General features: G+C 42.8%; 1 protein-coding gene across 1 annotated transcript in view; it reads left to right on the top strand.

Moving 5' to 3' along the window:
- The first annotated feature begins 190 nt into the window (after positions 1–190).
- Positions 191–14,763, top strand: part of LOC100677504 (cytochrome P450 2B11-like) — a 28,730-nt gene continuing 14,157 nt past the window's right edge. Inside the window, 9 exon segments of the mRNA XM_064293492.1 lie at positions 191–442; positions 914–1,080; positions 1,175–1,327; positions 2,144–2,303; positions 3,209–3,340; positions 3,342–3,386; positions 4,481–4,622; positions 5,823–5,995; positions 7,503–7,674. Of these exon segments, the coding sequence (XP_064149562.1) occupies positions 260–442; positions 914–1,080; positions 1,175–1,327; positions 2,144–2,303; positions 3,209–3,340; positions 3,342–3,386; positions 4,481–4,622; positions 5,823–5,995; positions 7,503–7,674 (1,327 nt within the window). The 5' untranslated portion in view covers positions 191–259.

The following is a 14,763-nucleotide window of genomic DNA, read 5'->3' as shown; positions in this document are numbered from 1 at the left end:
TGAGGGAAATGCTTTTCAGTCAATGGCACGGCCCATTGAGATGCCTCTAGCCAGCCAGTGGGAAGCCGGCTTTGGACCCTGACCTGGAGACACTAAACTTTCTGGTTTCCACAGCTCCTACCACGCTGGGGATCCTGTAACCTCTGGAGAGTCCCCAGGAGCTCTGCCAAGGTAGACATCTGGCATGGCCTCTCCCCCAAACCACGGGAACAAAACAACAAACTGGGCAGCCTGCCTTTAAGAGGCATGGAAGGCAGGCATGTTGAGGACCATGGTGCTCTCCATTTTCTTGCTCCTCTTAATTCTCACTGGCCTTCTGTTACTCTGGGCCTGGGAACGCCCCACCTCCAGGAGCCACCTCCCACCTGGACCCCCGCCACTGCCCTTCCTGGGGAACATTTTACTAGTAGGCCACAAAGTCCTTCTCAAGTCCTTCCAGAAGGTGAGATGGGGGAAGGAAGGAATGGAAAGGCAGGAGGTGGGTGGGTGGGAAACAGGGAGCAAGGCAGTTGGGAGTCTAATTTTGGGTGGGACTTCTTCCAGCCACAACCTGGTCCAGTGTGCTCACTAGTGAAGCTTCTGGAATTTTTATGAGGCAAGGTAGGTTGCAGAAGGAAATTCTGGTAGACCCTAGGCTTCGAGTTGGAGTGGTGAGTTGGGGAAGAAATAGCTGGAGATCAGGTGTGGAACTCTCTGTAATTCTTAAAATTCAAAACTAGGTGGGTTCTTGGGAGTGCTGAGAGATGAGAATACTTGGGGCAAGACTGTGAGTGGGAGGCTTGATTGAGGCCAGCAAGTGGAAGCCCCTATTCTTCCCTGATGGAGCTGAACATGAAGGTGTGGCCCAGATGTGAGAAGTGGAAGATCAGCCCTTCTCTTGAGTCAGAGACAGATCTACATCCTGTCCCCACAGCTGCGGGAGAAATATGGGGGTGTGTTCACCCTCTACTTGTGGCCTCGGCCAGCTGTCATCCTGTTCGGGTTTGAGGCAATTTGGGAGGCCCTGGTGGACGAGGCCAAGGCTTTCTTAGGCTGAGGGCATATCTCCATCCTTGAACCCATCTTCCAGGAAACAGGTGAGTAGCGGCAGGGGCGGATGCTGGAGAGAGGGCAAGGGAGTATGCAATCTGCCCTTCCAACCTTCCCTCCACAAACCCCCTCCCACCAAACCAAGGATGGCCTTCGCCAATGGAAAGCCTTGGAAAGTCCTTCAACTATTCTCTGTGGCTACCATGAAGGACTTTGGGATGGGGATACAGAGCATCGAGAAGCAGATCAGGGAGGAGGCAAAGTGTCTGGTAGAGGAGCTGCAGAAGACCCAGGGTGAGCCCCAGAACGTGGGGCTGGGGCAGAGTGCTGGAGGGGCAAATGGGGGGTCTGCAAGGTGGGGACAGAGAGAGGGAGAAAGAAAACACGACTGACAGAGAGACACAGGGACAGAGACAGATGAGGAGATGGGTTCAGGGAAAGAGAGGAAAGTGAGGCAGAGACTGAAAAAGAGAATGGAGAAACAAACAAAGACTAGGAGGGAGGGGGGTAGGGAAGGCAGGTGTGGAAGGAACTGAAAGAACACAAAGAATGACCTAGAAACAGAAATTTGAAGGAGAAGATTGAGAAATAAAATGGTAAAGATAGAACAGAGTCATGGGGAGACACAAAATGTCAAAGAGGCAGAGGAGAAAAAACCCCTTTACCGTTGAGTCGATTCCGACTCATAGCAACTCTATAGGACAGAGTAGAACTGCCCCATAGAATTTCCAAGGAGCGCCTGGTGGGTTCGAACTGCCGACCTTTTGGTTAGCAGCTGTAGCACTTAACCACTGTGCCATCAGGGTTTCCGAAGTAGAGGAAACAGGGACCGAAAGAAAGAGGGGGCATAAAGAGACAAAGAAGAATTGAAAAGAAGGGACCGAGTCTCAAAGAAAGAGAGACAAGGCCAGAGAAAGTCAGACACACACAAAATCGCACCAAGACAAAGACTGAGTAATTGACAAGAGACACAGGGAAGGAGGTGCCCAGAGAGAAAAGCTCAGATACAGGGAAACCAATAAAATAAGATAAGATGGTACCAGTCAGATCAGAGTTACCAGCAAGTCCAGTGCAGGGGGCATTGAGCCCCCTATAACAGACCTCTCATCCCCAGGGGCCTATCTGGACCCACTGTCCTCTTTCACTCCATCACAGCCAACATCATCTGTTCCATCATCTTTGGTGAGCGCTTTCATTACCAGGACCCCAAGTTCTTACGACTGCTACATTTATTGAGCAATGCCTTTGCCCTCCTCAGCTCTTTCTACAGCCAGGTGAGTCTGGAATCAGATGGGTGGGCCCTGGTAAGGAGCCAGGTTCTGCCTGTCCTGAGCATGGAATGAAGAGAGCACAAAGAATTCATTTTTTCTGAAAGGGAAGGAGCTTATTTTAGTGTCTTCCCTGCATCAGAGGAACAATAACACCCAAAAGATTGCTGCTAGCTTATGTAGTGCCTTTGTGGAAATTAGAAAATTGTGCCCCTACTTCAAGGAAAAACCGTGTTTAAGTTAGTTTATTATTACGCAACCCCAATAGCTCTGCCAGGGGAGCTTTCCAAGTCCCAGTTACATGCACACATGTGTTCATGTTTTTACACACACACACACACACACACACGCACACACACACACTCCCCTAGCCTCATCTCCCCTACCTCCCTCCTTCATGAGAAGGCCTTTACAGTTTGATATTTCCCCTTCATACCAACATATTTTGCCACTTGTTTTTATTACCGTGTGAATGGGGAGGGGCTTTCCTTTTTTTATTTAACAGTATGTTGTGGACATATCTTCAGGTTAATGCCTATGTTCTAATTCATTTTTTCATAGTTGTACACACACTCATGTCCCCAGACTCCAGAGCGCACTTCACTCCCTACACCTTTCTAGATGAGTCAGGTTGGGGATAAGAATTGGGCTTCTGAAAAGGGTGGAAGGGTAAGAGAAGAAAATTCAGTGGATTTAAGAGGGTGATTGGAAAGTGTACCATTGGGTGTGTTTGTGCACATGTGCATACGTGCGTGCACGCTCAGCTGGGAGGCACATTCCCCAAGCCTACAGAGTGAATGGTGCCCCTTGGATGTTGCTCCCTTGTGCAGGGCACAACCTCATAGTGGAAGCCCTGGACCCGCAGTCTAGAGAGGGTAGAACAGACTCTGAAGCCTTGCTTACTCCTCTAGGTGTTTGAGCTCTTCTCTGCCATTTTGAAACACTTTCCTGGCACCCACAAACTTTTGTACAGCATCATTGAAGAACTGAATGATTTTATCACAGAGAACATCAAGAAGAACCAGAAATCCCTGGGCCTCAGTGCCCCCCCATGACTTCATTGATTCCTTCTTGCTCTGCATGGACAAGGCAAGGGCCAAGCTGGATTGGGGGTAGGTGGGAAAGAGAGTGATGGACACAGCACTGATATTGAGTTAGTATGTTTGGGTATGATGTATGTATTGTTATACCTCCATTGATGTATTGAAATACCTCTTTAGGGATTGATAAACAGCCACTGGCCCAAGATTTCCATCTACCCCTTCCTTCCTCAGACAAACCAGGCCCCACCCAATGCCAGCTAAGAGGCAGCAACTAAAGAATTAACATCTGACCCAGCAAGGGGCCTCTGAGACCCTGATTTCCTCTCTTCTTCTTCCCATTCTGGCTGGTTGGAGGCCCGTGCCTATTCTGATTGGTTGGAGGCCCATGTCTTTTTTAACTGGTTTGGGAAGTGCCATGTTGTTGTTGCTAGCTGCCATGGAGTCTGCTAACTCATGGCGATCCTATGTGTAACTAAACAAAAGCTGCGTGGTTCTGTGCTATCCCCATGATTGGTTGCAGATAGGACCTTTGTGATCCATATGGTTTTCATTGGTTGATTTTCAGAAGTAGATCCCCAGGCCTTTCTTTCTAGTCTTAGTCTGAAGCTCTACTGATATCTGTTCAGCATCACGGCAACACACAAGCCTCCACCGACATACGGGTGGTGGATGCGCGTGAGGTGCGTTGGCTGGGAATCAATCCTGGGTCTCCCGTATGAAAGGCGAGAATTCTACCACTAAAACACCACTGCCTCTAGGAAGTGCCACACTAATTAAATACTTTTAATATCACTCCCGGATAGTTGCTGCAAGGGCCAATCAGGAGGGCAAAAACACCCAAGGACAGAGAGGGATAACAACAATTATAAAATAAAGATATTAATCGCTGATGTTTATTGAGCACTTATATACATTTTATTAAAACAACTCCAGATGAGGAAACTAAAGCACAGAGGGGTTAAGGTTTTTGCCCAAAGACACACAGCTAAGAAACTGTAGGGCCTGGGTTTGAACCCAAGCAGTTTGGCTCCACAGCCCACGCATTTGGCCACTCTATTGGCCTTGAATAGAGAAAAAGAAAAAGAAAACTGGCACAGAGAAACATGGGGGTAGGTTGAAAAGAAGACACATCACCCCCAGGAATGCTCCATTCTTAAGAGTGAGTTCCACCATAAGAATCTCGTCCACACCGTCCTCTCACTCTTCTTAGCTGGCACTGAGACCTGCAGCACCACCCTGTGCCATGGGCTTCTACTCCTTGTCAAGAACCCTGACGTCTTAGGTGAGCTGGGCTTCTGGTGGGTGGGCCAGGGGAGGAGGGAGGGTCTCTGTGGCTATGGTGGAAGGTGGTAGGTAGATTGATGGGTGAGACAGAAAACTCCGTCTTGGCCTGTCTGAAAAATAAAAACCCTGCAGAGATTTGTAATTTATAATAAACCTGTGCCACTGACACAGCCCTTTGAAGCTGATAAGACACTTCACAGTTTACAAAATAATTTTCATTCAAGGAAGCATCCTTCATTTTAGAAGGGGCTTTTGTGCGCTTGAAGTATTTTATCATTTGCGGAGGACTTGGCAACTGCAAAGTGCCTTACAGTTTACAAACCATCACTATTCAAAAAGCATTTTGTAGTCTACAAAAGCACATGGCTCTTGACCATGCACTTTGAAATGGACAAAGAACTTGACTATTCGGAGTATATTGCTGGTTTACAACAAATTTAGAAACCCCTCCGTTGGTTCTCATGCTGGTGGTATGCAGACCAGATTTTTGAGAAACTCTCATCTATTTTACAGGTAAGAAATTGAAGGCCCAGAGTGGGGAAGTGACTTATCCAAGATCACAGAGCCAGTTAGTGAACAGGATCCGACACCAATCCCAGCCATGACTCAGTCTTAGTGTAAAAAGGGAGGGAGGGAGAGAGAAAGGGATGAAGGGAAGAGGGGGAAAGAGGGAGGAAGGGAAACAAAGGAAAAAGGGAGGGAGGGAGGAAAGAAGGAAAGGAGGTAGGGAGAAAGAGAATGAAAGAGGAAAAGTTGACCTTAAGTGTTGAATAAACTTCCCCCCATTTGTCAAGTGCAGTCAACACCCATCTGTCAGCGGAGGCTTCCGTGCTGCTATATTGCTGAACAGGTTTCAGTGGAGCTTCCAGACTAAGACAGACTAGGAGGAAAGGCCTGGTGACCTACTTCCAAAAAATCAGCCAGTGAAAACCCAGTGAACCACAACAGTTTGATCTCATTGTGCAACACCTCTACCCCAAGTGTACCTCCCTGAAGTGGAGACATCATGCGAGACTTCCCCATAAAGAAAGCATTGGCTTTACTTCCCTCTCTCTTCACTGAGAAGGAGCAACAACCCAAGCTTTTATTAGAGTTCATAAAACCCTCCCCACTCCCTCTTGCAGGTCCTTTCATGGGTCCCTTGATTGAGTCTAGTGTTATAGGCATTCACTGATGAAACCCTGCCCTTACCCCCCAGAGAAGGTCCACGCAGAGATCAACAGGGTGCTTGGCCCACACTGCCTCCCAGCCCTTGAAGACAGGGACAAAATTTCTTACACAAATGCCGTCATCCATGAGATTCACAGATACAGTGACCTCACCCCCATTGGCATCTACCACTGTGTCCTCAGGGACACCCATTTCCCTAAGGTGAGACCTGCAGGGAAACAGAATCTTGGACAGAGGTTCTGGCCGCCTGTAGTCTTAGGGTTCATGTCTCTGGTCCTTGGACTACAATCAGAATTTTTACATTCAGATTTCTGTGGAGGGTGGAAGATTTTGGAAATACAGAAAAGCCCTCTCCCATCTATTCTATCTTATTTATTTATTTATTTTACCTCTATTGTTGTTGTTGTTAGGTGCCGTCAACTTGGTTCCAGCTCATAGCGACACTATGCACAACAGAATGAAACACTGCCCAGTGCTGCACCATCCTCACAGTCGTTGCTATGTTTGACCCATCTTGTTGAGGGTCTTCCTCTTTTTCGCTGACCCTCTACTTTACCAAACATGATGTCCTTCTCCAGGGACTGATTCCTCCTGATAACATGTTCAAAGTACATAAGGTGAAGTCGTTCCATCCTTGCTTCTAAGGAGCATTCTAGCTGTACTTCCAAGACAGATTTGTTCATTCTTCTGGCAGTCTATGGTACGTTCAATGTCCTTTGCCAACACCACAATTCATAGGCATATTAGATTTTTCTTTTACTTAAAAAGTACTGCGTATTTATTGAAACTTGTTATACAATAAATCTGTTGCCATTGAGTCGATTCTGACTGATAATGACCCTATAGGACAGAGTAGAACGGTCCCATAGGGTTTCTGAGGAGTGGCTGGTGGACTCATCTGCTGACCTTTTGGTTAGCAGCCAAATGCTTAACCACTGAGCCACCAGGGCCCCATGCTATACAATAAGCTTTTTTTTTTTTAAATCTGTTTAATCATCTCCCCTACCTCCCTCCTTCATGAGAAGGTGTTCACAGTCTCATGTTTCTCCTTTCACACTTTAATTTCATATTAACATGTAAAGCATATGTCTACATATATCCAAGAAATAGTTCACACGATTTCTATCACTTTGCAACTTGCGCTTACAGTGTGGCATGTCTCCTTCCACAACTGTCTTTATGTTCATACCAACACACTTTGCCACTTGTTTTTTATTGCTCTGTGTGTGTGTCTCTGTATATGTTGGGGGGGCTTTCCTTTTTTAATGTAACAGTACATCATAGGCGTATCTTTAACTCATTTTTCCGTAGTTGCGTAGTATTCCTGAATATGGATGTACCTAGGGGTGATAGTCACAGTATCTAATCACCCCATGGGCACCAACCCATCAGGTTAAATTTCAGCCCTAGTGCTGGAGTTGGGTTCTTGGAGGCCTCTGCTGATCCAGATATGAACCTTACAGTTGAGAAATAGTGGACAAGTCCAGAGGGCCTTGGGGAAGAAAGATCATGGCGGATGGTTGGAGGTATCTAGAAGGTTTGGGACACAACTATTAACCCAGTGAGAAGAATTATTTCAATATTTTGTCTACCAACTGTAGAGCCACAGAGTGGGTGCTGTGATTGTCAGTTGTGGACGCACCATAATTGATTCAGCCACTCCATGTTGATGGCCACTTGAGTTCCCTCAACTTTGATTTCCTTGTAGGGCACTACCACGTACGCTGTCATGAGTTCCGTCCTCCCTGACCAAAGGCACTTTGAGAAACCAGACGCCTTCCACCCTGGCCACTTCCTGGATGGGGACGGCAACTTCAGGAAGCAGGAATCCTTCATCCCATTCTCTGTGGGTAAGCTCTGTCCTTCCCCACAAGGAACAAGTGCTCATCCCCTCTTCTGCCTGTGATATTCTCCTTTTGTGCACCTCAAATGCAGGGTGAACATTTTTTTTTAAAAAACACCAAGGATTCTGAAGGAAACAGTAAGCAAGACATCTACATAGATAAAGATAGTCTGAAAGGGAAGGAAAGAGGGGAGAAAGATAGAAACTAAGTTGATAATAGATGAAGTGAAAAACAGACACACACACATACACAGAGCACAGATAAATGATCCATTACTGAGCATCTGTTATATACAAACAAATGAGAAAGGCAGCCCCTTCTTTTTTCCTTTCAAAATGAAAATAACTTTGTTGGTTTTTTTTTTTTTTTTACCTCTCCCTGCTAACTTTTATACTTGAAATAAAGTTGGAAGTGAGATTCACCACACAGAAACAGACCTGTTAATATTTTGGAGTGCATCCTTCCAAAATTTTTATTAATATGTGCACACACACAGAGGTAGTTGATAGCTGAGTCGGCAGATGACAGGTAGGAAACTAGATGAAAGAAAGGTAGGAAGGAGAAAAGAAAAGGAAGGGACGGGAACACAAGAAAATTTAATTTGCTTACTTTTTTTCTGCTAGCCAGTTGTTTAAATCCAAGGATGAGGCAAAGGAGCACAAAAATTTGAGGAGTATTCACTCACAGAATAGTGAAGATGCCCTGTTTAAATCATGTATCAAACAATTCATCTTTTCCCCACTGATTTGAGATTTATCATATACTAAATTCTTAAATCTCCTGGGGTCTATTTCTGGTTTATCCATGGATCTGTTGGTCTCTTCTGGCTATACCATAATGCTTTGGCATTATTATACCTGTATAATATGTTTTAATATTTTACAGGGGCTATTTTTTAAATTTTTTAGTTTTAGTCTTCCTCTGGAGCCCTAGTGGTGTAGTGGTTAAGAGTTCGGCTGCTAACCAAAAGATCAGCTGTTCAAACTCACCAGCTGCTCCTTGGAAACCCTATGGGGCAGTTCTACTCTGTCCTATAGGGTCACTATGAGTCAGAATCAACTGGATGGCAACAGGTTTTAGTCTTCCTCTGGAGCCCTGGTGGCGCAGTTCGAATCCATCAGCTGCTCCTTGAAAACCTTATGGGGCAGTTTTATTGTGTCCTATAGGGTCGCTATGGGTAGGAATTGACTCAATGGCTAGGGTTTTTTGTTGTTGTTGTTAGTCTCCTTCTGTTGCTCTTCTTTATCCGATATCTTCATGGCTCATCTAACATCGTCTGAGGCATTTTTTCTCCAAATGTACTTTAGAATCATTTTTTCAAGGTCTCGAAGGCCCACTGGGATTTTATTAGGATTAATTTAAATTTGTAGATTAATTTGGATCGCCTTGACAACTTTACAATTTGAGGTATCCCAGACAAAAAGATAGTGTGTTTCTCCATTGAGTTGACTCATATTGTTTGAGGGTGTATTTGCTTCCATTTTTCTACTAGGTTTTACATTTTTCTTGCTAAATTTGTTCCTAAGATACATGGGAAGGGGTTGTTGCTATTGTTTACAGAACCTCTTGTAACATATTTTTAATTGTTTCAATTAGTTTATTAGAAAACCATTGATTTTTGTGTATTTATTTCATTTATTTATTTTTGAACATTTTAATTGTGTTTTAGGTGAACGTTTACACAGCAAATTAGATTCACATTCAACAAGTCGTACACAAATTGTTCCGTGACATTGGCTACAATCCCTGCTATGTGTCAGCACTCACTATTTCCATCCCGCCTGACTTGTTTCAGTCCATCCAGTTTCCCTACCCTTCCTTGCCTTCTCATCTTTGCTTTTGTGTAAATGTTGACTGTTTGGTTTCAAATAGTTAATTGTTTAAAGGAGCACATTCCTCATGGGTGTTGTTGTTTATAGGCCAATCTATTATTTGGCTGAAAGGTAACCCCTAGGAGTGGCCTCAGTTCCAGGTTAAAAGGGTATTTTAGGGTGATAGTCTTGGGATTCCCCTGGCCTCTATCAGTTCAGTAAATTCTGGTCTTTTTTATGAATTTGAATTTTGTTCTACATCTTTCTCCCATTCTAACCAGGACCTTTTATTGTGTCCTTGGTCAGAATGCTCCGTAGTAGTAGCTGGGCACCATCTAGTTCTTACGGTCTCAGGTTAGGAGAGGCTGTGGTTCACATGGGCCATTAGTCCTGTTGACTAATTTCTTCCTTGAGTCTTTGGTTTCATTCACTTTCCTTTGCTCCAGATGGGAAGAGACCAATAATTGTATCTTGGTGTTGTTAGGTGCCATCAAGTCGGTTCTAACTCATTGGGACCCTATGTACAACAGGACCAAACACTGCCTGCTCCTGTGCTATCCTCATAATAGTTGCTAAGCTTGAGCCCATCGTCGTGGCCACTGTGTCAATCCATCTTGTTGAGAGTCTTCCTATTTTTCGCTGGCCCTCTACTCTACCAAGCATGATGTCCTTCTCCAGGGACTGATCTCTCCTGATAACGTGTCCAAAGTATGTGAGACGCAGTCTTGCCATCCTTGCTTCTAAGGAGCATTCTGGCTATACTTCTTCCAAGACAGATTTTTTCTTTCTTTTGGCAGTCTGTGTATATTCAGTATTCTTCACCAGTTGTATCTTAGATGGCCAGATTTTTTGTGTATTTCTGTTGTGACTGGGCAACTTCCAGGTAATGCTTTAATTACTAACAGTTTTTCACTGATTCACTTGGGTTTTCTAGATAATTGGTCTTAGCCTCTTCAAATGATGATATTTTAACCTAATCCCTTTTTTCACTAAATCCTTGTGTCAATTTTCCTCTAAGACCCTGACCTAGTACTTCCAGTATTATTTTAAATAATGGTAGTGTTAGTGAGCAATCTTTCCTTATTCCTTGCTTTAGGGAGACTATTTTCCATTTTCTCTACTAAACTTAATGCTGGCTATCTGTCTTTTCCAGATATTTTTAGGTTATTCTACCACACCCTTTTTTCAATTTTAATTCAAATTAGGAAAAAAATCCCCCCCCGCCATTTTACAACAGGTTCTTCTTTTTTAAATCGGTATTGGGTATTGAGTTGTCCTAAGTATCTTTTCAGCTCCTGTCAAGATGCTAGAATTGTTTTTCTCTTTTGACCTCTTAGAAATAATAGCTGTCTTAGTGTTGAATCACACACTCCTTACTAAAGCTGGAATAAGAGAGGCCCAGGGAAGGCAGGGGATCTGACCAAGCCTCCCTAGGGAGTCATGGTCTGTGCTCGTTAGGGCACGTTAGGGTTCAAGAGCAAACAGCCTGGATATGTCAGCAGCTTAAAGACAAGAGGTTCATTTCATGCACATGCAACATTTCCATGCAGGGCAGCAGGCGGACAACATTCATCACAATCACCTACAGACTCAGGCTGATGGGGCTCCATCCTGACTCAGGCAGAAACAGGGAAAGCAGCACAGCAATTTAGCCTTCACTTCCATGAGTCCCTGGGTGGTGCGAATGGTTAATGCACTTGGCTGCTAACTGAATGGTTGGAGGTTCAAGTCCACTTGGAGGTGCCTTGGAAGAAAGGATTGGTGCTCTACTTCTGAAAAATCAGCCATTGAAAACCTTACGAAGCACAGGTCTACTCTGACACACACGGAGTCACCACGTGTTGGAGTTGACTTGACGGGAACTGGTTTGGTTTTTCTGTTTTTTGTTTCTTTCCATTGGTCAAAGCAAGTCCAACACTCAAGTTCAGCACTGAGCTGTTTAATCCACCCAGAGATGTGCCATGAATATTTGTGAATGATTATATAGTCTACCACCATGCAAGAGGCAGTTCTTTGGGCCCCTCCCTTTTCCACTGAGGCTGCAGTCAACAGGATGCAGCCCAAATTGCCCTCCAGCCCAGAGGCCACCTTGGTCTTGCCCACTCTTGGTTATAAATTTAGAAAAATAGGGGTAAATAATAAGGTAACCACACAGGAGTCAAACTATCCTACTCATCAAAATAAAATACAAGGGAAAAATACAGACTCAGCAGAAAGAAAATGAACAACAACAAACATGAGGAAAGGAAAATATGCAAAGAAAATCTACTCAGCACATAAAATCAAGTGGGAAAAAGAAACTATCAACACACAAAAAAAGACATCAAAATGATAGCACTAAATTCATACCTATCCATAATTACCCTGAATGTAAATGGACTACATGCACCAATAAAGAGACAGAGAGTGGCACAATGGATTAAAAAACAAGATCTGTGTATATGCTGGCTATAAGAGACACACCTTAGACTTAGAGACACAACCAAACTAAAACTCAAAGGATGGAAAAAATATATCAAGCAAACAACAATCCAAAAAGAGCAGGAGTGGCAATATTAATTTCTGACAAAATAGACTTTAAAGTTAAATCCATCAGAAAGGATAAGGAAGGACACTATCTAATGATTAAAGGGACAATACACCAAGAAGAAATGACCATATTAAATATTTATGCACCCCATGACAGGGCTGCAAGACACGTAAAACAAACTCTAACAGCATTGAAAAGGGAGATAGACAGCTCCACAATAATAGTAGGAGACTTCAACACACCACTTTCGGTGAGGGATAGGACATCCAGAAAGAAGCTCAATAAAGACACAGAAGATCTAAATTCATAATCAACCAACTTGACCTCTTAGGCATATACAGAACACTCCACCCAACAGCAACCAAGTATACTTTCTTTTCTAGTGCACATGGAACATTCTCTAGAATAGACTACATATTAGGTCATAAAGCAAGCCTTAGCGGAATCCAAAACATTGAAATATTACAAAGCATCTTCTCTGACCATAAGGCCATAAAAGTAGAAATCAATAACAGGAAAAGTAGGGAAAAGAAATCAAACACTTGGAAACTGAACAATACCCTGCTCAAAAAAGACTGGATTATAGAAGACAATAAGGATGGAATAAAGACATTCATAGAATCCAGTGAGAATGAAAACAATTTCTATGAGAACCTTTGGGACACAGCAAAAGCGGTTCTCAGAGGCCAATTTATATCAATAAATGCACACATCCAAAAGGAAGAAAGGGCCAAAATCAAAGAATTATCCCTACAACTTGAACAAATAGAAAGAGAGCAACAAAAGAAACCCACAGGCACCAGAAGAAAACAAATAATAAAAATTAGAGCTGAACTAAATGAAATAGGAAACAGAAAAGGAATTGAAAGAATTAACAAGACCAAAAGCTGGTTTTCTGAAAAACTCAACAAAATTGATAAACCATTGGCCAAACTGACAAAAGAAAAACAGATTAGGAAGCAAATAACCCAAATAAGAAATGAGATGGGCGATATTACAACAGACCCAACTGAAATTAAAAGAATCATATCAGATTACCATGAAAAACTATACTCAAATTTGAAAACCTAGAAGAAATGGATGAATTCCTAGAAACACACTACCTACCTAAACTAACACAAACAGAGGTAGAACAACTAAATAGACCCATAACAAAAGAAGAGATTGAAAAAAAAAGAAAAAAAACTCCCAACAAAAAAAAAAAAGCCCTGGTCCAGAGGGCTTCACTGCAGAGTTCTACCAAACTTTGAGAGAAGAGTTAACACTACTACTACTATAGGTATTTCAGAGCATAGAAAAGGACGGAATACTACCAAACTCATTCTATGAAGCCACCATATCCCTGATACCAAAACCAGGGAAAGACACCACAAGAAAATTATAGACCTATATCCCTCATAAATGTAGATGCAAAAATCCTCAACAAAATCCTAGCCAATAGAATTCAACAACATAGCAAAAAAATTTCACCATGACCAAGTGGGATTCATACCAGGTATGCAGGGATGGTTCAACATTAGAAAAACAATTAATCTAATTCACCACATAAATAAAACAAAAGACGAGAATCACAGGATTTTATCAATTGATGCAGAAAAGGCATTTGACAAAGTTCAACACTCATTCATGATAAAAACTCTCAGCAAAATAGGAATAGAAGGAAAATTTCTCAGCATAATAAAGGGCATTTATACAAAGCCAACAGCAACATCACCCTAAATGGACAGAGCCTGAAAACATTCCCATGCAGATAGGGAGCCAGACAAGGATGCCCTTTATCACCACTCTTATTCAACATTGTGCTGGAAGTCCTAGCCAGAGCAATTAGGCTATATAAAGAAATAAAGGGCATCCAGATTGGCAAGGAAGATGTAAAAGTATCTCTATTTGCAGATGACATGATCTTATACACAGAAAACCCCAAGGAATCCTTCAGAAAACTACTGAAACTAATAGAAGAGTTCAGCAGAGTATCGGGATACAAGATAAACATACAAAAATCAGTTGGATTCCTCTACACCAACAAAAAGAACGTTGAAGAGGAAATCGCCAAATCAATGCCATTTACAGTGGCCCCCAAGAAGATAAAATACTTAGGAATAAATCGTGCCAGAGATGTAAAAGACTTATACGAAGAAAATTACAGTACACTTCTGCAAGAAACCAAAAGAGACTTACAAAAGTGGAAGAACATACCTTGCTCATGGATAGGAAGACTTAACACTATAAAAATGTCTATTCTACCAAAAGCCATCTGTACATTTAATGCAATTCCGATCCAAATCCCAACGACATTCTTTAATGAGATGGAGAAAAAATCACCAATTTCATATGGAAGGGAAAGAGGCCCCAGATAAATAAGGCATTACTGAAAAAGAAGAACAAAGTGAGAGGCCTTACTTACCTGATTTTAGAACCTATTATACCACCACAGTAGTCAAAACAGCCTGGTCTGGTACAACAACAGATACATGGACCAATGGGACAGAATCGAGAATCCAGATATAAATGCATCCACATATGAGCAGTTGATATTTGACAAAGGCCCCAAATCAGTTAAATGGGGAAAAGACAGTCTTTTTAACAAATGGTGCTGGCATGACTGGATATCCTTCCGCAAAAAAGTGAAGCAAGACCCATACCTCACTCCATGCACAAAAACTAACTCAAAATGGATCAAAGACCTAAATATAAAATCTAAAATGATAAAGACAACGGAAGAAAAAATAGGGACAAAGTTAGAAGCCCTAATACATGGCATAAACAGTATAGAAAACATTATAA

Source organism: Loxodonta africana, chromosome 11 (genome assembly GCF_030014295.1).
Source record: "Loxodonta africana isolate mLoxAfr1 chromosome 11, mLoxAfr1.hap2, whole genome shotgun sequence".
Lineage (NCBI taxonomy): Eukaryota > Metazoa > Chordata > Mammalia > Proboscidea > Elephantidae > Loxodonta > Loxodonta africana.
This window is presented reverse-complemented; position numbering and strand designations above follow the sequence as displayed.